General features: G+C 36.9%; 3 protein-coding genes across 3 annotated transcripts; 1 reads left to right on the forward strand and 2 right to left on the reverse strand.

Annotated features, from left to right (window-relative positions):
- Positions 1-323: 323 nt before the first annotated feature.
- Positions 324-1,260, reverse strand: N7471_009933 (SDR family NAD(P)-dependent oxidoreductase; the record flags this gene model as incomplete). The annotated part of the gene is made up of 3 exons (XM_057282652.1): positions 324-583; positions 641-1,168; positions 1,218-1,260. The coding sequence occupies 3 exons, from the start codon at positions 1,258-1,260 to the stop codon at positions 324-326; spliced, it is 831 nt and encodes a 276-aa protein (XP_057133535.1).
- Positions 1,261-2,498: 1,238 nt separating this feature from the next.
- On the forward strand, positions 2,499-4,296 carry N7471_009934 (FAD-binding oxidoreductase; the record flags this gene model as incomplete). The annotated part of the gene is made up of 5 exons (XM_057282653.1): positions 2,499-2,783; positions 2,833-3,046; positions 3,123-3,523; positions 3,589-3,965; positions 4,044-4,296. 5 exons carry the CDS (start codon positions 2,499-2,501, stop codon positions 4,294-4,296), a joined length of 1,530 nt encoding a protein of 509 aa, XP_057133536.1.
- A 20,840-nt stretch (positions 4,297-25,136) lies between these two features.
- Positions 25,137-26,650, reverse strand: nscD (prenyltransferase nscD; the record flags this gene model as incomplete). The annotated part of the gene is made up of 3 exons (XM_057282654.1): positions 25,137-25,770; positions 25,842-26,380; positions 26,465-26,650. The coding sequence occupies 3 exons, from the start codon at positions 26,648-26,650 to the stop codon at positions 25,137-25,139; spliced, it is 1,359 nt and encodes a 452-aa protein (XP_057133537.1).
- Between the last annotated feature and the right edge of the window lie 436 nt (positions 26,651-27,086).

A 27,086-nucleotide genomic window follows, 5' to 3' on the forward strand; every position in this document is an offset into this window, starting at 1 on the left:
AACATAGATGCGCTGAATATCTTTGACTTGCGTGACCCATACAAATGGCTTGAGACGCTAGGTAAACACAGTAATCAAATACGCGGGCGTGATATAATTATCGAGATCATGTTCTGGGGCTGTCTTGAAAACAAAGCATGGCAAAAAAGGATCACACTCCAGAGAACACCGATTGAATTGGAAGAGCCCATTGTCATGGAGATTAATAGCATAGCTTCTATCAAACTTTGAAACTAAAGATATAACGGTGAGAAAAATAATTTATCAATCTTAGAGGTGCAATTCCTAGTTATCTACCCAGTCAAGAGAGATACATAATCCTTTCAACAAGTTTGCACTTGCAGGGTTGTCCCACCGTCTACAACCCAACCGACACCAGTGACGTAGCTCGATCTGGGGCTAGTCATAAATAAGACCACATCTGCAACCTCTTCCGGTTCTGCAATCCGTGACATAGGAATAATTGTTCGCATCATCTCAGGGAGACCCGGGTTTCCATTAATGGCTGCAGTCACCATAGGTGTATTGACCCAGCCGGGGCAAATCGCATTGACGCGTATCCCATGCGGTGCGAGATCGAGGGCTGCAAAGCAAGAAACCATAAGCCTGGATTTTGGAGTTCATTCGAATTCCGACTTACCGGCACTCTTGGTCAACCCCATCACAGCATGCTTTGTCGTCGTATATGGGACAATATCTGGCGTTGCGATATACGAATTGCATGATCCCACGTTCAAAATGACACCTCGACCAATTTCGCGTGATTTTCCCTGGTTATTCAAGGTGGTGACACTCTGTGATTTCATAACCTTGGTCACGGACTTGATACAGTTGAGAGTTCCTAACACGTTGACTTGCCAGAAGGCGTTCATCTCAGAAATCTCTGCCTTATCGACGGGCTTGTGGTGCTTGACCCCGATTCCAGCGCTGTTTACGCTATAATCAATGCGGTCAAATGCCTCAACTGCTGCCGTGACCATACGGTCGACACTTTCCTCATCGGTCACATCAACAGCCACAGGAAGTGCTCGGTAGGTGGGGCTAGTAGCTATCGATTCACTTTCTCGTGCCGTCTGGAGTGCAGCCTCGAGGTTCAAATCGGCTATAACCACACCCCGGGCGCCTTCCGCGGCATAGGCGAGGGCGACTGCCTTGCCGATACCACTGCCTAAAAATGTCAGAACCGTTACTATGGAAGCGACCGAACAGCAACCTACCAGCACCAGTCACCACTGCAATCCCGTTGATTTGAAGGGCCATATTTATTTCGCTGCGAGCAAACTTTGGAGACGACTCGAGTCAATGAACATCATGACGACTGAAACAACGCTGAATCTCTTGTTTTTCTATTACTTTTCATCAACAAAGTAATAAAAGTGTACAAGGAACACTGACCATCATTCTTGGCGATCGCTCTGCGTGGATCGATTGAATTGCCGACGTTCCCGATGTTCCCGATGCTCTCGACATCTCCGAGATGAGATTGGGATTCGGTCACAGAAGTTTCCCGATCACGGAAGCCCCTGCATAAAGTCCGGTGGATTTAAACTTTAGTTTCATTTGTTTATGTCCGATTGGTGGCTGTTGCTGGGCTGAAGGGGCGGAACGAGCGTGACCTGCAATGGGGCCAAGAACTACGCATTGGATCAATCAGGCTTTTCCAGACTTCTCAACATTTTGCGTAATTCAAGTTTTATTTCTATTGCGTGTCAAGCAGCCTTGTAGACCAGTCGCAACTTAGATCTAATTTTCTTTTGCAGAAGGAGCCTTTGAGCAATTTTGTTGCGCGGGTTCGGCTGAGCGTGTGATGACCTCCCTGGCTGTAGAGATATTTGTAGATGGGGAAATCACCATACTCCCAATGGCATATAGGCCCCACTCTAGATTCTTTGATAAAGCTGTGCAATATAATTTATTAATATAACCTTGATATGTGCCTCGCCACTCATCTTTCAGGTTTCGAGGCGCCGCCTTTTTAATGCAGTAGGATCGTTTCTCTGACCGCATAGTTTATATAGCTTAAGACTACCAAGAGCTCTAAGTGCATATCGTAAAAGCCAAGTTAGCCAGTAGAGCGTTTCAGGAACAGGCAATCATTTGGTCGATCTCTGAATCACAGATTTCCTCTTTCTTTGCATCCTCTTAGTATGGAATGTACTTCAGCGCCATACACTCACTCTACACCAGAGGGCAGTGCGCTAGCGCGGCTTACATCTTCTGTTGTACGTACTTCCACGGCTGAATCGGACCACAATTTGTTGGATTTGGGGGCCAATCTATCAGTCTAAGCCTCGTTCTGTCGATGTGGAAATGAATCATATTGGCGGATATTTTTTATCGATCATGAGATGGCCGATTCCCGTGTTCCCAATTCCCGTCGGTAAAAAGACTTACAGGGGAAGAAATTGCATCTGGAACTTTATATAAAGGTTGATAGTAGTTCACTTGAACGAGTCCAGGCTCTTCCATATCACCCGTCTTACTGTATACTCAAAAGGATGGTGCAAATATCGAATCTTTGGAGCTTTGGGCTCGCGACTGTGGTGTCTCTGGCAGCCGCCGCACCAACAAACTGTCTGGATGGACTCTGCCTGAAAACACGCGCCAATCTCAGCCCGCTACAAGTCAGTCGAGAACTCGGCCCGCTCCTTTCCAACGCCTCGAGTGTCTTCGGACCTAGCGATTCACGTTGGGCAAATGCCACGGCGAGATATCAGCAATATGCTGCTCCCAAATTTACAGTGGCGGTCCAGGTTGCTCGCGAATCTGACGTTTCAGTCATTGTACGTCTCCTTTTCCGGACCCTCAAATCCACCTCTAACGCTCGAGAAGATCAAATACGCCAACCGCAACAGTCTTCCCTTCTACGCAGTTAATCGGGGCCATGGTCTTCCTATCTCCCAGGCCAAATTTAGTGGCTTGGAGATCGATATGCAGCTTCTTACTGGAATTACTATACAATCTGACGGGAAGTCCGCTCTCTTCCAAGGAGGAACGTATGATCAACAAGTCATGGACACGCTATGGGAGGAAGGCTATGTTGCAAGTAAGTAAAATTCAGACAACAAACACCCCTACTCAAATCAACCAAAAACTTCTCTAACATTGAGTCTGCAACTCAGCTACTGGTAGTTGCGGTTGCGTGGGAATGCTTGGCCCAGCTCTAGGCGGCGGACATGGACGCCAGCAAGGCTTCCATGGCTTGATTAGCGACAACATTCTCAAGCTCAATGTTGTGTTGGCTGACGGAACCACTGCAACTGTTTCTAACACCTCTCATATGGATCTCTTCTGGGCAATGAGGGGCGCGGGCCATAATTTTGGAGTGGTGACGAGCTTTGAAATGAGCATCTACCCAACCCAAGTTCATTCATGGTATTATAAGAATTATGTCTTCACGCAGGACAAATTAGAGGACCTCTTCGAACAGCTGAACGTATTGCAAGGCAATGGAACTCAGCCAGTGAAGATGGCCGCTCAATATGGCATTTACATGGTGGACTCTACTGTTAGCGCCACTGAGGTTAGTATTTCTCCAATAAACATCCGAATGAAGTTTTGCTAATAAGTAAATCACAAAACAAACAGGCAATTATCTGGTGGACTTTTGGCTATGCCGGCTCGCAAAGCGAGGCACAGCAGTACCTGACGCCGTTTGATAACCTCAATCCATTCAGTTCTACTGATGGAAATGTTCCGTTCCCCGAAGTCCCCAACATCCAGGGGACTGGGATCAACAATGCTACTTGTGATAAGGGTCTTGAACGGATAGTCGGTCCCGCTGGGCTTCAGGTGTATAACGCCACAGCGCAACGCCAGATCTACGATCTTTTCAACAAAAACGTCAATTCCTACCCAGCACTCGCCGCTTCAGCTGTTGTGATGGAGGGCTACTCTGTGGAGGCCGTTCGAAACGTGGACTCGGATTCATCCGCCTATCCTATGCGAGATGATTACTTGCTCATGTAAGTCTCAGTCTTTGCCCAGGTGGTTTGACAATGGGAAGCGTAAGGAAATATACTAACAGTTTTGTGATTCTATAGGCAAACCACCATCTCCTATTCCCCAAATTCTACCCTCGACAATGTTGCCATAGATTGGGTGACCGAGAACCAAAAGTTTTGGAACGAGGGCCAGCCAACACGCAAGCCCACTGCGTATGTCAATTATGCATCTGGCAGAGAATCATTGGAGGCCATATATGGATATGAACCTTGGCGTTTGGAGAGGCTTCGGAAGCTCAAGGCCAAGTATGATCCTGAAGGCCGATTTTCCTACTACAACCCAATCGTCTGATAAACCAACTATTCGTGCATGACACGCGCACATTGCAGATTTGTCTCCATGAAACCATATTCCTGTTATATTGATACAAATCGGGGGGGTTAGGTTTTTCCCTTTCTCTCGTTCTCAATACAATACTTTATGTTGTTTGAAGTATTTCAAATAAGCGCTTCCTCGTAGCGCTGCCACCGTCGCTAAAGTAGAGGGTAATACAAATTGTTCTACTATTTAGTATAATACCTCTGGATAGAAATGGAACCGAAAGAGATTGGCTTTACTTGAGATATCGACAAAATGCTGGCAAGCCCGAGAATACCAACTGGCGAACTTTCATCAGCCAGTTGTTACGCACTGCTAACTGGTCACAGTTAGGTTAGAAGGGTTCGGTTATACTTGCCTTATGCTTCTTAGGTTTCTAACGTCAACGATCTGTTCTCTCAACCGTACTATTGCCTAATAGGCCTTACTATAGGATGGGTCCTTTTAAGGTATCGAGGAACGATGCTAGGTAGAGTGCCGAGGAGATCTATACCGAGGTATTAGTCTACTCGTAGGTGTTAATAAGTTATAATCAAGTAAAGAGTCACTAAAGTTCTAAAGGTATATATAAGTAATAATATATGATTAAAGACGAAGAACTAAACTAAGTATATAAGAGAGTGTCCTTATATATCCTTCGTATCCTACTCCCTAGGTAACTCCCCTAGAGTCACTATTAGAGTCGCTAGTGACTCCTAGATATACTCTATAGGAGTAGATCTAGAAGTCACGGTTATATAGTAACTAACCGTAGTATTACCTAATAGAGTATACTTTAGGACGGCTAGCGGGAGGCCGGTTCTAGCTCCTATAGTGGTAGAGGTCTATTAATATCTAGAATAACCTATATACTAGATAACCTCTAGAAGTGGGTCCTACTTAGGGCCGATCAGACTCTTACTCACTAAGTATAATTATAGTCTCTCTTTTCTCTAGATACCTAGGTATCCCTAAGTATAGGATATTATATATAATCTAATAATAGATCGATCGGTTAGCTCTTAGTAGCCTATTAGTAGTTACGGTCCCTATAATTAATTAGTGACTAGTATATCTATAATATTATCTCCCCCTCTCCTAGGAGTGTCGTCCCTAAGACTTATAAATCTGTAGTCCCCCCTTAGGTTAGTGATATTTTTCTTTTCCTTAATATCGTCTCCTTACTATACTAGTTTCTAATAAGGTATATAAGAAAAATAGGTTACGCTAATATAACACTATTTTAATAGTAGGTTTTTAATTATTAATACCCTATATAAATACTATTCGAATAACTTTATCGACTATATTATAGATTCGAAAAGTTAGAATTATATAGAGTATACCTAGTATAGTTATAAATATATAAAGCGTTTCTATAACGATTATAAGTAGGAATTATTAGAATATAACTATTAGAAGGTAGTAGTAGAGTTAGAGTAAGCCTAAAAGTAATAGCTTAAATATTTATAGCGAATAAATTAGGCGATATTAAAAATACTTCGCCTTTAAAAAAAATAATAGTTTCTTAAAGATTATAGTAGTTAAATATTAAATTATAACTTAGTAGTTATAGAGTAGTTAGATACTAAGGATCCTCTATCTATTAAGGACCTCGCTAAGCTAGATTATCTTACTAAAGAGTATAATACTTAGATTCTTACCACTATATTAGAGAATCCTACTCTAACCTAAATATTTAGTCCTTTATCCCCTTCTATCTTAAAGGGGATAGATTTAGCTTTCCTAGTTAGCGATTCTTCTAATAGAACTATTAAACTAGCTAGAGGTAGCCCCTTAGATTCTTAATAGGTTCCTATATATCCTTAGAGGTATTATACCCCTTCTATCTCACTAAGTAATAAGGCTTTCCGCTTATTTATTTTATTTCTAGAATCTCTTTAACCTTATATTCGTTTTTAGTTTCTTCCTCTATTTCTATATTTATCGCGAGTTTAGCGTTATTTAGTATAGGTTTAAGTAACGAGATATAAAATACTAGGTAGAGTTTTTATATACTTTCTAGTAGCCTTAAGCGGTAATTAACCGGTCCTAATTTTTCTTTAATTTCGAATAGTCCTAGTTATAGATAGTCTAGTTTATTACTAGGTCGCTTAGTTTTAATATTATAGTGTAAAAGATAAACCTTTTCCCCCTCTTTAGGTTAGGTCCCTCCTAATATTATTAGTCGTAGTACTTCTTTATATATAGATTGACGAAGTTAATATCTCTAGATAGTTATAGGTATAACTATTTTAGTCTATTAGCCTTTAGCCTTACTAATTCCGCTACAGCTATCTGTTACGGACATGCTAGTCACCAATCAGTTGTGGGGACCGCAACTACTGATGGGCCACCGAGAGCCAACCGAACGATCTGTCATCAGATCACGTGCACCATCCTATACTCTGAGATACCCGGGTGTTTAGGGAAAAGAGAAACCGTGATCATGCTTAGTGAGTAAGAGCACGATCAGCCCTAAGTAGGACCCACTTCCAGAGGATATCCGGTATATATGTACCTATATGAACTAGCAAACCTCTACCACTAACGGAAGCCGCCACGTGATCATACAAGTAGTAGAACAGTCAACGGTAGACTAGTAGAATCTGCTAAGGCAATTCTACTTATCTACGATCTACCATTCTATATAGGAAGAACTTAGGGATATATAAGGACACTCATTTATATATCTAGTTTAGTTCTTCGTCTTCAATTATACATTGTTACTTATATATACCTTTGGAACTTTAGTGACTCTTTACTTGATTATAACTTAATAACACCTACGAGTAGACTAATACTTCGGTATAGATCTCCTCGGCGCTCTACCTAGTATCGTTCCTCGATACCTTAATAGGACCTATCCTATAGTAAGGCCTATTAGGCAATAGTACGGTTGAGAGAACAGATCGTTAATATTAGAAACCTAAGAAGTATAAGGCAAGTATAACCAAATCCTTCTAACCTAACTATAACTAGTTAGTAGTGCGTAATATATTGAAGACCGTCTCGAATTAAGTTTCGAGTCACTAAACGATAATATATCTCACGTTAGTTCGGGTAAGAAGCCTATTAAGGAGCAAGCTACTCCACCTTAAGATAAACCTAACTCCGACGTCGAGCGAGATAACACTATCGCTAAGCAGAAGAAGAAGATAAGCGAACTAGAGTATAATATTAAGAAGATAATGAGTTAGCTATCCGACTTAGGCGAACGAAGCGGCACTAAGTTCGGCGAGGTAGACGAACACCTCGAGTAAATCAAGTCTTAAGTTATCGCCTCTTGTAACGGATAAAAGATCCTTACAACTGGAATACCCAGAGCGGGCCATATCAATGATCTATCAATAGATCGACATCGATTCGATGTCGATCCGAGAGGGGTTCGTCAGGTGATATCAATGTCAGCACTATCATGTTGGTTTCCCTATAGTCAAGGACCCCTAAAGGATCCTTTGCATTCTGGCAAGAATTAGTCTTGGCACACTCTACAATACATTGTGTTCCCCTCTCAGTCATAGTATCTTACCCGGTTGACAGGCCTTACACCTGAAAACAGTATACCTTTACACCTCTATACCTACTAGCTCTGTCTAGGCACCACGACTACCTAAGGCTAAGTGTTTTAAAGGAAACCGAACTAAGCTTCGAGGGTTCCTCACTTAGATAGATATATATCTCGATATAAATTAAACCAAGCTACCTACCGAAGCTAGTAAGGTGATCTTTATATCAACCTACTTACGTGGCTAGGTATAGAGCTAGTTCGAACTATATATTCGAGATTACTACGAGAAAGAAACTAGCGAATGGTTAACCACTACTACCGAAGTCTTCGGAGGATACTATAACTTCTATAAGCACCTCGAGCGAATATTTAGAGATATCGATATAGTAAGAACGGCTGAGCGTAAGTTATAGAAGATTAGATAATAGACTAGCGTATTAGTGTATACCTCCGAGTTCTAGTAAATCATTTCGTATCTAGATCTACCCGATCGAGCGTATATTCCGTACTTCGAGGTAGGACTTAAACCTAATATTAAGGACGAACTAGCTAGGATCGATAGGCTAGATACCCTAGACAAACTCATTAAGATCGCGGTTAAGATCGATAACTATATTAACGAACGAAAGTACGAGCGACGAGAAATAGATTAGTGGAAGTGTGGTAAATCGTACGGCTTTAACCGATTTAGTGGACGCCGCGATAGGGCACCACCACGAGATAGCGACCTATATAGCCCGAAGCTAATAGAGTTAGACGCCACTTAGGACGAGTAAAACGAGCGTCGTAAAAAGAATCTCTACTTCACGTGCGGGAAACTAGGACACTATATAAGAGAATGTAAGTAGAAGAAACCGTATAAGAAACGGTAATATATACGAGCGATACGCGAAGAACTATATACGACTCGAGAATCTGGAAAGGACTACCTAAGAAAGGAAACCTTAGAAGATCTCTTAGTAAAATTGGAAAACCTAAGCCTAGAAGAGATAATAGCGGGCAACCTATTGTTACGCACTGCTAACTGGTCACAGTTAAGTTAGAAGGGTTCCAGGTTATACTTGCCTTAAGCTTCGCTTGCTTCCAACGTCAACGATCTGTTCTCTCAACCGTACTGTTGCCTAACAGGCCTTACTGCAGGATGGGTCCTTTTGAGGTATCGAGGAACGATGCCAGGTAGAGCGCCGAGTAGATCTATACCGGGGTATTGGTCTGCTCGTAGGTGTTGTCAAGTTATAATCAAGTAAAGAGTCACACTAGAGTTCCAAAGGTATACACAAGTAACAATGTATGATTGAAGACGAAGAACTAAACTAGATACATGAATGAGTGTCCTTATATATCCCTGAGTCCTTCCTGTGTAGAATAGTAGATAGTAGAATAGTAGAATCCCTCTACTACTTCTACCGTCGACCGTTCTACTACTTGCATGATCACGTGGTGATTACCTAATCGTGGTGGCAGAGGTTTGCTGGTCCATATAGGCACATATGTACCGGATATCCTCTGGAAGTGGGTCCTGCTTAGGGCTGATCATGCTCTTGCTCACTGAGCATGATCACGGTTTCTCTTTTCCCTGAACACCCGGGTATCCCAGAGTATAGGATGGTGCACGTGATCTGATGACAGATCGTTCGGTTGGCTCTTGGTGGCCCATCAGTAGTTGCGGTCCCCACAACTGATTGGTGACTAGCATGTCCGTAACACCTATATATTGAAGGGTTAGCCGACGAGTAGTATATCGATTACCTAGAGATCGATTAGGATATAGTAGAGAGTTAAGGATAGATATAACACGTTCCTCGGAACTAGAGTTATGACTTAGCGGGTTATAAATCCTAAAAGGACGCTAGTTAGTAGCCCTAGGGCTCGCTAGGACTATAGGCCGCGGACGTACGGCTAGATAGGACTTAAGACCGCTACGGACTCTAGGAGTTAGATATAGGGCCCCTAGGAACACTAGTCACGTTCCTTAGAACCACCGTCGACCTAGGAACGCTAAGCGCGCTCCTAGGTACGGACTAAGTGATCCTAGAAACACCACTAGAAAGTCCTAGGAACTATCGTCAACTAAGTAACGATAAAGAAGCCGATAAGCTTATTAGTTATCTCTAGGATAAGATTTAGACTAGTAGGTTGGACTAGCACCTCATTATAGCAATTAAGGAAGGCGACGACCTAATAGGATGCCCTTATAAAGATTCCACTTACGCGTGTAAAGGATATACACGACACCTAGGACACGGTAGAATGGCTAGTGTTATATACTACGATAAGACGTATATAACTTATAGGTCCGGTAAGTTAGATCTTAGTATCGAACTAAGACCACTACGGTGGATAAAAAAGCTATAATAGAAATAAGTTTACTAAGGGATTTAGTATAACGGAAGGTAACTATACGATTACGATAATCGTCTAACGACGTAGTTAGCTACAACCTTACTAGGAACTTATATTAAACTCTTCGTGATCTTACCTATAGGAAAGGCGTGGACCCTTATCGACTCGGGTGCCACTAATAACTTTATAAATCTAAGATTTTAGGAAAACCGATAAGTATCGACCAAATAGTTGTTATAAGTGATACTAGTTATAGGACTCGATAGAGAAGTCCTCTCTAGGGGAGTTAGCGAAGAAACTATCACTCTACCTATATCTATCTATAGACACCTAGAATTGATTAAGTTTAATATCTTAGAGACGGGAGACTACGATATCGTTTTAGGCATTCTATAGCTTAGGAAGTATAACCTAAGTATTAATTAGTAAACGGGATATATCTCATTTAATAGGTACGAATATACGAAATAAAACGACGATTATAAAACACGTTAGAAGAAGTCTACCTAATAAAATAATAGTAGTAATAACTAGCCCTATAAGAAAAGGGTTAGGGTATTAGTTATAGGCGTTACCCTAGACACGATAGAATAGTCACTAGATATATCCGACTATAAATTAGCGGAATATATAATTGTTAAATATAAAAAGCTATATATAACTAGCGATAAACCTAGGATTCTAGACGAATACTAGGAGTTTAGAGATATCTTCACGGCACTAGCCGACGGAGTACTACTAGAACACGGAATCTTTGACTATAAGATTAATACGATAAAGGGTATAGAACCTACTTTCAAACCTATCTATCAACTATCTTAGAAAGAATCCGGAGCACTTAAGGATTATATCGATAAGAACCTATAGAAAGGTTATATCCGCGCCTCTAAGTCACCGGCGGGATACCCGATTATCTTCGTACTAAAGAAGGATAGGAGTCTTCGACTTTATATAGACTATCGATATCTAAATTCGATTACTATTAAGGATCGATACCCCCTACCTTTAATTCACGAGATTTAGGATCGGATTTAAGGAGTAAAGTACTTTTCGAAGTATGATATTACTAATACTATCATATTTAAAAGTTAATACTTCTACTATTATAATCCTATTAATATAACATGTAAGTGATTTAAACTATACAATGCATTTATTAAATGCAACATTACAAATAATGATTTAATAAATACAAACCATATATGAATTTATTAAAATGCAACATTACATATGATTTAATAATATAACTATACAATGCATTTTAAATCTATCATTATGACGATAACACATTTAATTAGATCTATCTAGATCTATTTTCAAAAGAGATAAATAAGACTATAAGCACCGAGATAATAATCTTTTTTACAACACGGTTAATATCTTCTTTATATTGAATATACTTCAATTAACTAAATACAAATTTTTTATCTCTTTACTTTCTTACCTTTCATCTTTAGTTTTTCTTTCCTACCATCTAACCCCTATAACCTCCTAGAAATACGTATTATCGCATTCGGATTAAGCTAGGCCACGAATGGAAAATAGCATTTAGAACTAAGTACGGACACTACGAGTATATGGTTATACTATTCGGTCTCACTAACGCACTAGCCACTTTCTAGCGCTTTATCTTTAGCGTATTAGAAGAGTACCTTAATATCTTCGTTATTACGTATCTGGACGATATCTTAGTATTCTCTAAAACGCTCGAAGAGCATATTAAGCATAATAAGTTGGTACTATATAAATTGAGAGCCGCGAAGGTCACTCTTAAACTTAAGAAATGCGAGTTTTATATCTAGGAAACGGGATTCCTCGGATATCGTATTAGCCTAGACGGGTTAGGTATAGAAGAGGATAAGGTCAAAAGTATTATAGAATGGCCTACACCTAGAAACGTTAAAGAAGTGTAATAATTTTTTAAACTTATAAACTACTATCGGAAGATTATCGACGGGTATACTAGTATAGTAACCGGACTTTACCGATTCACTAAGAAAGGACAAATATTTGTATAGGACGACGTAGTAGAGATATCGTTTTAGGAACTAAAAAAGCTATTTAATAAACGAACGATTGTGGCTACGTTTAACTACGACCTACCGATCGTATTAGAAACGGACGCCTTAGACTACGCCCTTAGAGCTAGACTAACTTAAGAGGAAAATAGGACTTCCCGACCGGTCGCATTCTAGTCTAGAAAAATGATCCCTATAGAACTTAATTACGATATATACGATAAGGAACTATTAGCTATAGTGTTAGCATTCTAAGTCTAGAGAGTATATCTAGAAGGAGTAAAATATACTATAATAGTACGGACCGATTATAAGAATCTCACGTTCTTTATAATAATAAAGATTCTCACACGACGATAAGCGCGATAGGCTAAAACACTTATATAATACGATTTTAGAATCATACACTATAAAGGAATAGAAAATAGCTAAGTAGACGCTTTAAGTAGACGACTAGATTATAAGCTTAATACTAAGGTAGCGGAACCCGCTATATTAAAATAAAATTAAGATAGAACTATCTTATATAATAAATAAGTACTAGCTATAACAATCGAGGTTAAGGATAACGACCTACTATAACGAATTAAGGATAAGTTAAAAGGAGACGTAATCTAATATCTCACTAGGATAGGCGATAAACTCGCCCTAGACGATAACGGATTATTCTATATACACGGATTGATATATATCCTAATAAATCTTAAAAACGAAGTGATTAAAAGATATCACGACGATATTATATATAGATATATAGGGGTAGAAAAGACTATCGAATAGATTTCGCGAAACTATTATTTTCCGAATATATATCTGTAAAGGTATACTGTTTTCAGGTGTAAGGCCTGTCAACCGGGTAAGATACTATGACTGAGAGGGGAACACAATGTATTGTAGAGTGTGCCAAGACTAATTCTTGCCAGAATGCAAAGGATCCTTTAGGGGTCCTTGACTATAGGGAAACCAACATGATAGTGCTGACATTGATATCACCTGACGAACCCCTCTCGGATCGACATCGAATCGATGTCGATCTATTGATAGATCATTGATATGGCCCGCTCTGGGTATTCCAGTTGTAAGGATCTTTTATCCGTTACAATATCGAAAGGTCCGATTCTATATTAGAGGATACGATACGTGCTAAAGAAATAAGCTAGTACGACACGCACCTTATAGGGAACTATAGCTATCTAAGACACTATCCTACCCTTAGGAATAAATCACTATAGACTTCATTATAAAGCTACTAATCTTAGAAGGACACGATATAATTATAGTTATAGTCGATAGGCTCACGAAGTACGCCTATATAATCCTAACTATAGAAACTATTAACGCCGATTAAATGGCGAATATCGTACTACGATATATAGTCGTAAACTATAGAATGCCGAGTAAGATTATATTAGATAGAGATAAGCTATTTATATTAAAGATATAGTAATTATTTACGGATTAAATAGGTATTAAGCTTAGACTCTCTACTATATACCATCTATAGACTAACGGATAAATAGAAAGAGTGAACTAGACGTTGAAATAGTACCTATAGCACTATCTAGGAGGTTATAGGGGTTAGATGGTAGGAAAGAAAAACTAAAGATGAAAGGTAAGAAAGTAAAGAGATAAAAAGTTGTATTTAGTTAATTGAAGTATATTCAATATAAAGAAGATATTAACCGTGTTGTAAAAAGATTATTATCTCGGTGGTTATAGTCTTATTTATCTCTTTTGAAAATAGATCTAGATAGATCTAATTAAATGTGTTATCGTCATAATGATAGATTTAAAATGCATTGTATAGTTATATTATTAAATCATATGTAATGTTGTATTTTAATAAATTCATATATGGTTTATATTTATTAAATCATTATTTGTAATGTTGCATTTTAATAAATGCATTGTATGGTTATATTGTAATGTTGTATAATGCATTGTATGTTCATATTATATTTTACATTGTATGGTTATATTATTAAATCATTATTTGTAATGTTGCATTTTTAAACTAAAATGCACTGTATAGTTTAAATCACTTATATGTTATATTAATAGGATTATAATAGTAGAAGTATTAACTTTTAAATATGATATCCCCCCTTAATGTATATAATAAATAATTATTTATTATATAGATTAGGTTTTTATATATATTTTTAGTTTGTTAATCTTGCTAGTTTTATAAAGCTCTTATGTAGATTTAAAGGCATATTTTTAGTAAGAAAATCAGCCAATTGATATTTAGTAGGGATATATATTAATGCTATCTTTTTATTTAATATAGCTTGTCTTGTAAAATGGAAATTTAGATTAATATGTTTTGTCCGTTTGTGGAATTTAGGGTTTTCAGCTAATCTTTTTATAGAAAGGCTATCTAGCAATATTTTAGGAATTGAATGGGTGTATTTTAGTTGTAGGTTTGTATTTATATAATTAAAAATACTACTTAGATAGATAGCTTCTTTCGTAGCTTCCCTAAGTGATATATATTTAGCTTCGCAAGTGCTAATAGCAGCCGATTTTTGTAATTGTGAATTCTATGATATAGGATTATTAATTCTAATATTATATGATAAGCTAAATAGATATCCTAAGGTGGATTTTCTATCATTTAAATCATTTGCCTAGTTAGCGTCACAATATCCTTTTAGTATTAAATCACTACCGGAGCAGTTATAATTTAAACCGAGCTTATCTGTATATAGTAAATATTTCCATATTTTTAATAGAGTATTAAAGTGATCCTTATTTAGATTACTTATAAATCTAGAGTAATAGATAGTTGTAAATGTCATATCTGGTCTAGTTTTTAGTACTAGATATAGTAAGGATCCCACTTGCTTTTGATATTTAGTTATATCCTTCGTATTAGCTTGGTTTATATTTTTATATAATTTTATACCTGGCTCTCCTAGAATTTTAACCGGTTTAATTTGGTTATTATTATATATATTAAATTTAGTTAGTAGTTTCTCTATATATTTAGTTTGTGTAATATGTAGGGTTTTATTTTTTATTTGTATCTCATTTCCTAAGAATGTAGATATAGGCCCTATTTCTTCAATTTTAATATATTCTCGTAGTTATGTTATTAAGTTACGTATATATATAGGATCTTTATGTATAGCTAATATGTTATCTATATGATATATTAAAATACATTTAGTGTCATTATTTATATATACGCCTTCATCGTAAGGTAATACTTTGAAATTAAATTTTAATAGTGTATTTGATAGATATTTATACTAGAGTCTTGGACTTTGTTTTAAACTATAAATAGCCTTCTTTAAATGGCAATATTGCGATTTATCATTATAAATACCTATTGGTAGTATAGTATAAATATTAGCATCTATATTAGTATGTACGAATGCATTTTTAACATCGTATTGTAATATAACCTATCCTTTATTTATTGCTATAATTAATAGTATATGCCATATCTCCGTTCTATATGTTGTAGAAAAGGTCTCTAAAAAGTCAACACCTATTCTTTGGTGGAAGCCTTGTATAACCTATCTAGCCTTATAGCGATAAGTCTTATTTCTATCTGTAATATATGAATCTTTTATATTTAAAGGGTCAGAAATTGGTTTTTTCTTAAAAACCTATCTTCCTTTAATAGGTATTATATCTTGTGGTATATTAATTTTATTATATGTTTCTTAAATTTCCAATTCTTTAACCTCTTCTAAGTAGGCCTTATACCATTCCTTATTTTTAGGGCTCTCCATTGCTTCTTTAAAAGTATTAGGTTCTAATAGAGTTGAAGTAGTTAGGAGAAAACCAGTAGTATTATCAATACTTTGAATTAAATTTTCTAATTTAGTATCTTTTATAGTATATAAAATCGTATTTTCTTTATATGGAATTTGAACTTCTATTTTATGATTTGGATCACTAGCTATTTCGTTATAATCTTTATATAATATAAGATCATGTATATTATTAGGTTCATTATGTTTTAATTCTTTAGCTATAAATTTATTTTCGTATATAGATGAATCTCTAGTCTAAATTGCTTTATTTTTATTGAAATCCTATATTTTATAGTGATTTGTATCGTTAAAACCTATTAAGATAGCTTCATCTTTTCTCGGTTCTAGCTTTGTTTTATATTTATTTGTATGGTAGTATGTTGTTGATCCCTATACTCTTATATTTTTAATATATGGTTTTACACTATTATATAGTTTATATGGAGTTTTATAATTTAGTGATTTATATGGTGTTCTATTATATAAATATACGGATGCTTTTAATGCTTCACCCTATAGATAGGTGGGTGCTCTAGATTGAATTAATATAGCTCTTACTTTATTTAAAAGGGTTAGATTAATTCTTTCAATTAAACTATTTGGTTCTTTTATATACGTAGGCGTTAATTTGTGCATTATACTATATTTTATTAAAGCTATTTTAAACTTCTTATTAACGTATTCTTTTCCGTTATCTGTAAAGAACTCTTTTATACGTCCATTTTTATTATTTTTAATCTGAGCCTTTAATTTTTTAAAAGCATCATATGCTTCATTTTTCGTCTGTAGTAGGAATACCTATATAAATCTAGACTTTTTATCTAAAAATGTTATATAGTATTTCTTTTTATCATATGTGGTGGGTAGTGGGCCACCTAGATCACTATGTATTCTTTCAATTAAATCATATTTAATTGGATTATTACTTTCTTTATTTATATATCTATTATTTTTAGATAGTAGGCATATTTTACATTTATTAACTTGTTCTAAATAACTTGCTTTTATTATAGAGATATTTAAGAACTTTATAAATGCCTATAAAGATTTAAAAGAAATATGTCCTAGTCTTTTATGCCATTGTTTTATAAGAGAGTTCTCAATTCTATTAGTTATTAAGATTTATCTATTTAGTTTTAGTTTATAGGATATATTTTTAGTTATATATAGATTTTGTATCTTTTTTCTAATAGATATTAATTTATCTTCTTTATATAACATAGCTTTTTCTTTTGTAAATATTGCTTTTATATTGTTTAATTTATTTATACTTAGTAAATTTATTCCTAATTCTGGAATATAGTATACTTCTTCTAATAAATATTGAAGTCCTATATTTGTTTTCATTATTATATTTCCTTTATATTTTACATTTAAGGTATTAGCTTGTCCCCATTTAACCTTTATATTTGTAGTTTCATATTAGTAGAAATAGCTTAAATTACAAATTGTATGAATTGTAGTAGTAGTATTAATAACGAAATTAAACATTAAACCTTGCTTATAGGCTGTGTCCCCTTTTAAACAATCTGGTTTATATTTAGTTTTTAATTTATTATTATAAATTAATGGGCTATATACCTCATTTTTAGTAACGTCAAAATCATCATTAGATATAGTTGAAAAATCTGGCATCGTTTCATCTTCCTCAATTTCTATAGTGTTAGTTGATTTAGTTGAATTAACTATAGAAATAAGGGCATTTTCGGGTTTTTTAGGGTTTTTTGCCCTTTAAAACTTAGGTTTTTTAATCTTATAGTTTTTTATAGTATTGGTTATATTATTGTTTTGACGGTGGGGTTGCCAGCTTTATAGGGCTTTATCTGGAAATAGAAACTAGTAGTTGCTAGTTGTATATATAGTCAACTTGTAATGCTTATAATAGGGGCTATTATAAGGTTTTTTCTTCTATAAATTCTTAGCTTTAGTTTTTTGTGTAAATATAAGCTTATTATTCACTTGTTCAATGCCTCTTGATTTATCAATTAGGCTTGAAAAAAGCATTTCTATAGTATATGAATTTGGATCTTTTCGTAAGGATTGAACAATTGATTGTATCAATGTTTTATATTCCTCACTAAGACTATTTAAAACCTATGTAATTACCAATTGCTTTAGTAGTATAATTTCCTTGCTTGTAAGGTTATCTACTAAGATTTTAACCTTATTAAGATATTCTTCTATGGTATGAAAATCATCTAAGGTGGTATTAAAGAATTCTTTAAAGGTTAAAAGCTTAGTAGTAAATCCCTTAGGATTATAAATATCTTGGAGTTTATCCTATACTTCTTTTGTATCTAATATATCTTTGATATATAGTAGCGGGCCGTTATCACAGAGTAATTGAATAATAGAGAGGGCTCTATCATTTTTATTACCTGTAGTAGATACTTGACGAATAGCTCCTACTAGATCTTCCTTAGTTAAAATGGCTTTTACTCTGATACACTAGATAGAGTAGTTTTCTGAGCCACGTAACTTTGGAATTTGGACTTTTTCAAGAGAGGCTATGATACTATATACCTTGCTATTAAAGTATATAGATAGTCGTAATTCGGCGGTTCGAAAAGGATCAATTGTTATAGAGAAAGGTTTATATAGAAAGAAAAAAGGATCTTTCTATATATAAAAGTTAAAAAGATAAGTAGGGGTAAAAAAGAATATAGGAAGTTACTAGATTAATAAAGTAATACTAGTATAAAAAATGAGCCGGGCTCATAACCTCTAGGAGGTTATAGGGGTTAGATGGTAGGAAAGAAAAACTAAAGATGAAAGGTAAGAAAGTAAAGAGATAAAAAGTTGTATTTAGTTAATTGAAGTATATTTAATATAAAGAAGATATTAACCGTGTTGTAAAAAGATTATTATCTTGGTGGTTATAGTCTTATTTATCTCTTTTGAAAATAGATCTAGATAGATCTAATTAAATGTGTTATCGTTATAATGATAGATTTAAAATGCATTGTATAGTTATATTATTAAATCATATGTAATGTTGCATTTTAATAAATTCATATATGGTTTATATTTATTAAATCATTATTTGTAATGTTGCATTTTAATAAATGTATTGTATGGTTATATTGTAATGTTGTATAATGCATTGTATGTTCATATTATATTTTATATTGTATGGTTATATTATTAAATCATTATTTGTAATGTTGCATTTTTAAACTAAAATGCACTGTATAGTTTAAATCACTTACATGTTATATTAATAGGATTATAATAGTAGAAGTATTAACTTTTAAATATGATACACTATATAAACTACTAGTAAGACGACTAGGTAGGACTATTACTAATAGTATAACTAGTATATAATAATATAGTACACTCTATAACACGAGAATCACTATTCTTTATAAACTATAGGTATAACCCTATGATATTTAGAGAACTAATTAGTAAGATAGCCGTGGCGGAATTAGTAAGACTAAAGGCTAGCGGGCTAAAATAGTTATATCTATAACTATCTAGAGACATTGACTTCGTCAATCTATATATAAAGAAGTACTACGACTAATAACACTAGGAGGGACCTAACCTAAAGAGGGGGGAAAAGGTTTATCTTTTACGCCGTAATATCAAAACTAAGCGACCTAGCAACAAATTGGACCACCTACGATTAGGACCATTCGAAATTAAAGAAAAATTGGGACTAGTCAATTATCGCTTGAGGCTACTAGAAAGTATATAAAAACTCTATCTAGTGTTTTATATCTCGTTACTCGAACCCGCACTAAATAACGCTAAACTCGTGATAAATGTGGAAATCGAAGAAGAAACTAAAAACGAATATAAGGTTAAGGAAATTCTAGAAATAAAACGAATAAGCGGAAAACCTCACTACTTAGTGAGATAGAAGGGGTACGATACCTCTAAAAACATATAGGAACCTATCGAGAACCTAAGGGGCTGCCCCTAGCTAGTTTAATAGTTCCACCGGAAGAATCGTAGGCTAGGAAGGATAAGTCTATCCCCTCTAAGACGGAAGGGGATAGGGGACCAAACATCTAGGTTAGAATAGGATTCTCTAACGTGGCGGTAAGAATCTAAGTATCATGCTCTTCGGCGAGACGATCTAGCTTAGCGATATCCTTAGTAGACGGGGGATCTTTAGTATCTAACTACTCTATCAATTTAGAATCGTGACTTAACATCCGATTATTCCGAGACCGTAAGAATTAGCGCTATTTACGTAAACGAATTATTTTTATCATTATATCCATTTGCTATTGCTCCGTGAGAGCTAACTCCTTATCAATCTTCTATTACTCACGAAGGACTTTCTACCACTCGACTTCGCTATAGAACTTCTTCGTATATTTCCGACCCCGACGAGTGCACTCGGTATAGTTACGGAACTTTGGGTCAGATATATAAGGAATATTATGGCGGAAATAGTGTTTATAAGGTTGTTTAGAAACTAAGCCGTTCGTTAGAATGGAACGATATTAAGCGAGTCTATTTTATTTTCGAGACACGCTATTAATAGGTATAATATAGAGGGCATATAACCAGAGCGAGAAAAATATAAAAAAGAAAAATAGACATCACCTACCTAAGGGGGAACCACGACTTTATAAGTTTCGAGGATAAAACCCTAGGAGAGGGGGAGATAATATTACGGACCTACCCGTCACCAATTAGTGGTGCCCCACCGGGTATATAGATAGGCCACTAAGAGCCAACCAACCGATAGTCACGTGATATACCACGGAAATATATAGTCTTTCCGTTATACCCTTATAATATAGAATAATATATAATATCAGCGAAACCATTACGAGCTATACCGTAAGGAACCACGCATCCTATAATATAAGCTACCACACGATAGTAACTATTATAGGATCCCTAGGGACCTAGTGAGCGGGACACGTGACTAAGGTATATCGTAGGATAAGGCTTATCCTAGGATAAGACTAGTCGTAAGAACGACCGTAGGGCATACTTAACTAAGCATAATCCCGGTATTTCATAGGAAAGAGTTAACTATAGGATACGTCTGACTAAGCGTGACCCCCACGGTGACCCTAGGAAGTATACGTAGAAGTATACGGCGACTCCCAGTAGTGACTCCACAGAGTCACCTAGGGAGTAGGAAACGAAGGATATATAAGGACACTCATTTATATACTTAGTTTAGTTCTTCGTCTTCAATCATACATTGTTACTTGTGTATACCTTTAGAAACTTCAGTGACTCTTTAACTTGATTATAACTTGACAACACTCACAAGCAGACCAATACTCCGGTATAGATCTACTCGGCGCTCTACCTGGCATCGTTCCTCGATATCTCAATAGGACCCATCCTGCAGTAAGGCCTATTAGGCAACAGTACGGTTGAGAGTACAGATCGTTGACGTTGGAAACCTGAGAAGCATAAGGCAAGTATAACCTGGAAACCTTCTAACCTAACTGTGACCAGTTAGCAGTGCGTAACAACTCGCTTGTGAAATACGTTATATAATATATATAGCTTATCTAATACTACTTCCCTATAAAATATTATAACCTACTATTAGGCTATAATATATTCTCTGCTAAATTGCTTACAACTTATTTATAGATAAGGTACCTATATAAGTAGCTACTAGATAATTAAGAACCTTCCGATATCGCTTATATATTATATCTAGCTTCCTATCTTTAATATTTATAACTTAGTTAAAATCGTTCTAATATTCTATTTAATAGCGTATATCCTAGTTTATACGCTTAAACTTCCTAAAATCTGTTTAAAGCTACTATTTAATAAATTCCTTACTTATTATATTATAGTATAGGGCGAAGGAATTAATCCGGTTAGGATTAAGTGTTATAAGGTAAGGAGGTAAAGGTATATATTATAGAGAGCTTAGAGGAGCGAACTAATAACTATCGTGTGCTAATATTAAGATTTATTAACTTCCTAATATATAAGAGGTTATAAATAGTATATCGTTAGGGAGAAGATATTAAAGAGCGTCTAATAGTGCCCCCTTATAGTTTAAGGAAGTATAAGTGTTAGAAAATTAGGATATATTTAATATAGATATATAAATATAAATATAGTAAAGAGTAAAGGACTTATAATAAAATATTTTCTATAATTAAAGTATAAAGGACTAAAATTTACTATTTACTAAGTTAATCTATTAACTTATTAAATAAACTATTACTATTAGTTAATTTATAAGGGTTACCTATAATAAACCTTAACTAACCTAAAGGTCACTTATAATATGTTACGCACTGCTAACTGGTCACAGTTAGGTTAGAAGGATTTGGTTATACTTGCCTTATGCTTCTCAGGTTTCCAACGTCAACTATCTGTTCTCTCAACCGTACTGTTGCCTAACAGGCCTTACTGTAGGATGGGTCCTATTGAGGTATCGAGGAACGATGCCAGGTAGAGCGCCGAGGAGATCTATACCGAAGTATTGGTCTACTCGTAGGTGTTGTCAAGTTATAATCAAGTAAAGAGTCACTGAAGTTCCAAAGGTATACACAAGTAACAATGTATGATTGAAGACGAAGAACTAAACTAGATATATGAATGAGTGTCCTTATATATCCCTAAGTTCTTCCTATATAGAATGGTAGATCGTAGATAAGTAGAATTGCCTTGGCAGATTCTACCAGTCTACCGTTGACTGTTCTACTACTTACATGATCACGTGACGGCTTCCGTTGGTGGCAGAGGTTTGCTGGTTCATATAGGTACATATGTACCGGATATCCTCTAGAAGTGGGTCCTACTGAGGGCTGATCGTGCTCTTGCTCACTAAGCATGATCACGGTTTCTCTTTTCCCTGAACACCCGGGTATCTCAGAGTATAGGATGGTGCACGTGATCTGATGACAGATCGTTCGGTTGGCTCTCGGTGGCCCATCAGTAGTTGCGGTCCCCACAACTGATTGGTGACTAGCATGTCAGTAACATAATAACCCTTATAGACCCTTAATAAACCTTATTATAACCCTTAATAACCCTTTTTAACCTATAATAGGTAGAGTTTTTTATATTATCATATTAAATAGAGTACTTATAGTCTTTAAACTAAGTTTATTTAGTATTTAATATATATATCTCTATATTAAAAGTGTGAATAGTTTAAATAGAATTCTCTCGTCTTCCTAATATAAAAAAAATCTACCTTATATCTAAATTAAAGATATTTTAAAATAAAATATATTTCTTATAAGGAATACTATACGGATTTATATATCTATAATATATATTTCTACTATAATATAGACTAATTACTTCTACCTCACTTAGTACCTCTTCCCTATAGTCGTATAGTATAAAAAAAGTATAGAACTAAGAGAACTATTATTAAAATATAATATTATTAAATAATTCTAGAATATTTAATAACTTTAATAGTCGTAAGTCGGTATTTATAGTCTAGTAGACAAAATATATATAAATAATAGTATTTTATTAAGAGAAGTAAGTAGTTTTATCCACCTTAATTAGGCTTAGCGCTAGAAATTTATACATCCGAGGGTCGCTATAGGTCGTAGAGGGTCACCCGTGAGCGACTCTTAGAGGGTTAGGGTTAGGGTCAGGGTCGCTCACGAGCGACCCTAACCCTCAGAGGGTCAGGTGGAGGGTCTAAGATTATAGACCACCCGGAGGGTCACTGCCAGGTCTATTACTACCCCCTAAGCTAGGTAGCTTAGTAACGAATTATCCTCTAGATACTATTATATAGGTTAAAAGGCTTAATAATAAGCTTTTTGGTGATCTTATAGAGTTTACTAAGCTATCTAAGCGTATATAAAGGCATATTCGTCGAAGTATAGATACAAATTTGCTTCTATGCTAGCGGCTTAAGATCTATAAGGTATCTTTAAAGAAGTCTTAGTCCTACAAATTAGTGGCAAATACTCTAAAAAACAGACGATCAATACTTAATATAGGCCTAATAGCTCTCTCACCTACTATAGCCAATCGTCTAATAAAAAGGAGGCAGGACACCGAAGATAAGAAGCTTCAGCGTCAGCAGGCAAAACATGCCAAGGAATTAGAAGTAGAACAACGGGCTCAATTGGCTAGGGATGCCGCTAAAAATGAGCATGAAGCTAGATTAGCAGCAAGAGATAGTGGGGGTGCAAATTAGTATATAGATACTACTGGAGTATATAGGTAGGTGGTTTTGAATACATGGTGATTTTTAAATTCTTCTGTTTTGTGGTAAATTCTGTTTAGTGGGACAGACCCACCCTGGGTAGGGGTGGGCTGGTAAGACGGCTATTTAACCAAATGTGGGCTTATTTAAGCAGCGGAATGCCCAAACAAGTAGGCATCTACATCTATCAGTCAGAAAGTGGGTGCTGTAAAAGTCGAGTGATCTAGTAATATAAGACCCATTTTTATCCAACAGAATCTCTACAGACACCACACGTTTCTCTACCGGCACCACACATTAGGATCGTGCAGGGAGACGATTGCGTTGAAAGACCTGCTCTTTGCAATAGTCGGGCGGAGCTGGCGCGTGTGAATACATCCTGCTGAATATAAAACGTGTCATAAGAGAGTTAGGGTGAGCTTTAATAAGTACTCGTGAAAATTGGGGAGGCGTTTGTTGTACACTTCATTTGGGGCATCTATCTGGACGAAACGGCCGCGGGAGAATAATACATCACTGAAGCACATAATCAGTAGGATATTCGGCTTTATGATTATTGATATATGTGCATCAAAGTTACCCATAATGTGTCGTGAGGTTTGCCAGTGCACGTGTTCAATATACTTTTCTATGGCGCTCAGCAAAATGTCTGCCGAGAATTTGTGGATCTTCGCCAATAACCGAGACTTTTTCTCATCTTGTAGGATTATTGACTGAGGAGTTGTCAGGAGAATGGAGACCTTTCTCGTTCCTTTTGTCTCTTGTCGTCTTTGGATCTCTTAATAGAACCGAGCTCTCTGAGGAACCATGCCCTCCAGGGCTGACTGGAAGCCCGCTATATGTTTTATGATGCCATAACTTTTGGTATCGGTAGGAGTGAAGGTGTCTGATTTATCGAACAGTAAGAACGTTAAGAAAATGGTTGTCATTGAAGCTGACCTATATAATTGTGCTACAGTAAGACGAAGAAAAACCTTCAGCACTCAGGAGTAGTTGAGAAATGATAGGAAATCAATCATGACCATATGAACATAGAACTAATGACCCGTCGTCTACTCTGCCAATCACCGACTATCGCTCCGTCTTCGGGTAGACCGAGTGGGAGTGTGTACTTCCGGCTTCAAAAAGCGGGCGGGATCAAATGCCTCCGGTCCAATATAGGACGTAACATCCAAGTGGCCCTTCTTGAACAGACAACTAACGTATGTCTGCATACCCTTTCCATCTTCTAATTTGCGATGCTGAGTGAGATCTGCAAGCATGTCCAGGTATCTCTGGCTATAGTCACCCCTTCCGCGAGATGTCATCCAGTTAGCGATGCCCTTTGCAAGGGCACCATCATCCGGTCCATAGCGACGAACAGGAGTATAAAATTTGATATCCGGCACTGTTGCCCCGGGAGCAATATCGAAATAGTATAAATATCCGGAAAGCAAAAGATCAATCTCGGCGAAGTTATCTTTGGCGGCCGGGTTGTACTCTGATATGCAAGGGACCTCAGAATTTTCGGGGAAGTCCGAGTCTAGGCCTGTCACAGCTGCGATGAGACTGCGGAGTTCCTGGAGTTGCGTTTCAGGGACGGGGATGCGGCCTCCCATTGTCATGACCTGCCGCACAGAGGCAAAGCTGGTATGTGGAGATTGGAAGTAGAACTTGAGCCTCGATTTTTCAGGGACGACATTATCAACAGCCAGCATGCTTAGAATTTCCGTCAGCGATATTCCAAATTATGGAGCATCTATTATTGAGATGCAAAGATAAAGGCTCACAAGGGGCTCAGCAATTTTCCTTCCGGGTCATTGTTGAGGAATTCGTGCATTGCGGCTCGAGATGCACTGTTCGGATCAAGCTGCTTGAGTGATTCTTCCCACAGAGCGATGGGCAACTTCCCATCCGATTGACCCAGACGACGGGGAACAAAATACGTTTTGAGATTCAGGCCATTCTTGAGCCACTCCGCGGCCACTACCACCGTAGTGGTGAAGTGCGCACCTGCCGCCGCTTCCTGGGCATATTTGGAGCGGTCATGATCGTAGAGGGTGGCGAAGAAATGGTTGGTCCAGGTAAGATCCACAGTTGGCACAAAATCCCCTACGCGGTGCAACATCTCAAGTGTGGCTTGCTGGTTCAGAGGATCCAAAAGGGTTCCTGTGAAGGAGCCAATTGCCTCCGTGGTGTAGCGCACATCGGGCTTGCCTGCCGCAGTATTCCATTTCCAAGAATATTCGATCGGAGACCCCTCAACTCCCAACAAAGATTTCCATTTGAGATTGCCGTCTGGTCCAGGTGCGGGGCCCATGTAGGGAACCTATGCTAGTTACTATGTTAGTGTTGCTGCGTTTCTAGTGAAACATGGAGGGGAAGAGTGGAGAAAAGGAACAGGGATGCGTACGATCCAATGATAATGGAAGAGAAGTGCCACATATTGCTGGTCTATTGAGTATCCAGCCGCCTCGACCATGTTAGACAGATGCAGGCCTGTCAGTCTCCACCAATAATCAATATCAGGCCCTCGTGAGGGCAGCCATAGCGATAGAGTTGCCCATGCCTTGGTGGGTGGTCTTTTCACTTCAGCCATGATTCGATTCAAACAAAAGCCAATTCAATGATCTATGAGTTTAGCAAATCAGTAATTATGGAGTTTAATTAGAAGGGAAGGAATCCGCATTTATTCATTGTGGAGATATGTTGTCCCTTTCGGGCTTTATGGACCTCACCCTAGCCGCAACAAGGTAGATTGGTGGATCGAAAAATCACAACAGCGAACCACCTAGGCAATGTTTCGGGAAATCGGGAATCCAGCTCCCAACTCGGGTATGTAATCGGGGTTGCTACGGTTTCGGGTACTAACTTGCAGAGATCGTGACTTGGAAATTCTAAATCCGATTAAGTCCGAAGTGGGATGCATCCTAAACTCCGTTAAGACCAATTCTTTGTTTGTGATATCTGATATCAGGTATTAATTGAGATGCCATCCATTGCCTTCCTACCAACATCGACAGTTTCATTACAAC

This window comes from Penicillium samsonianum (assembly GCF_028829775.1).
Source record: "Penicillium samsonianum strain IBT 33392 chromosome Unknown utg000005l_segment0_segment0, whole genome shotgun sequence".
Lineage (NCBI taxonomy): Eukaryota > Fungi > Ascomycota > Eurotiomycetes > Eurotiales > Aspergillaceae > Penicillium > Penicillium samsonianum.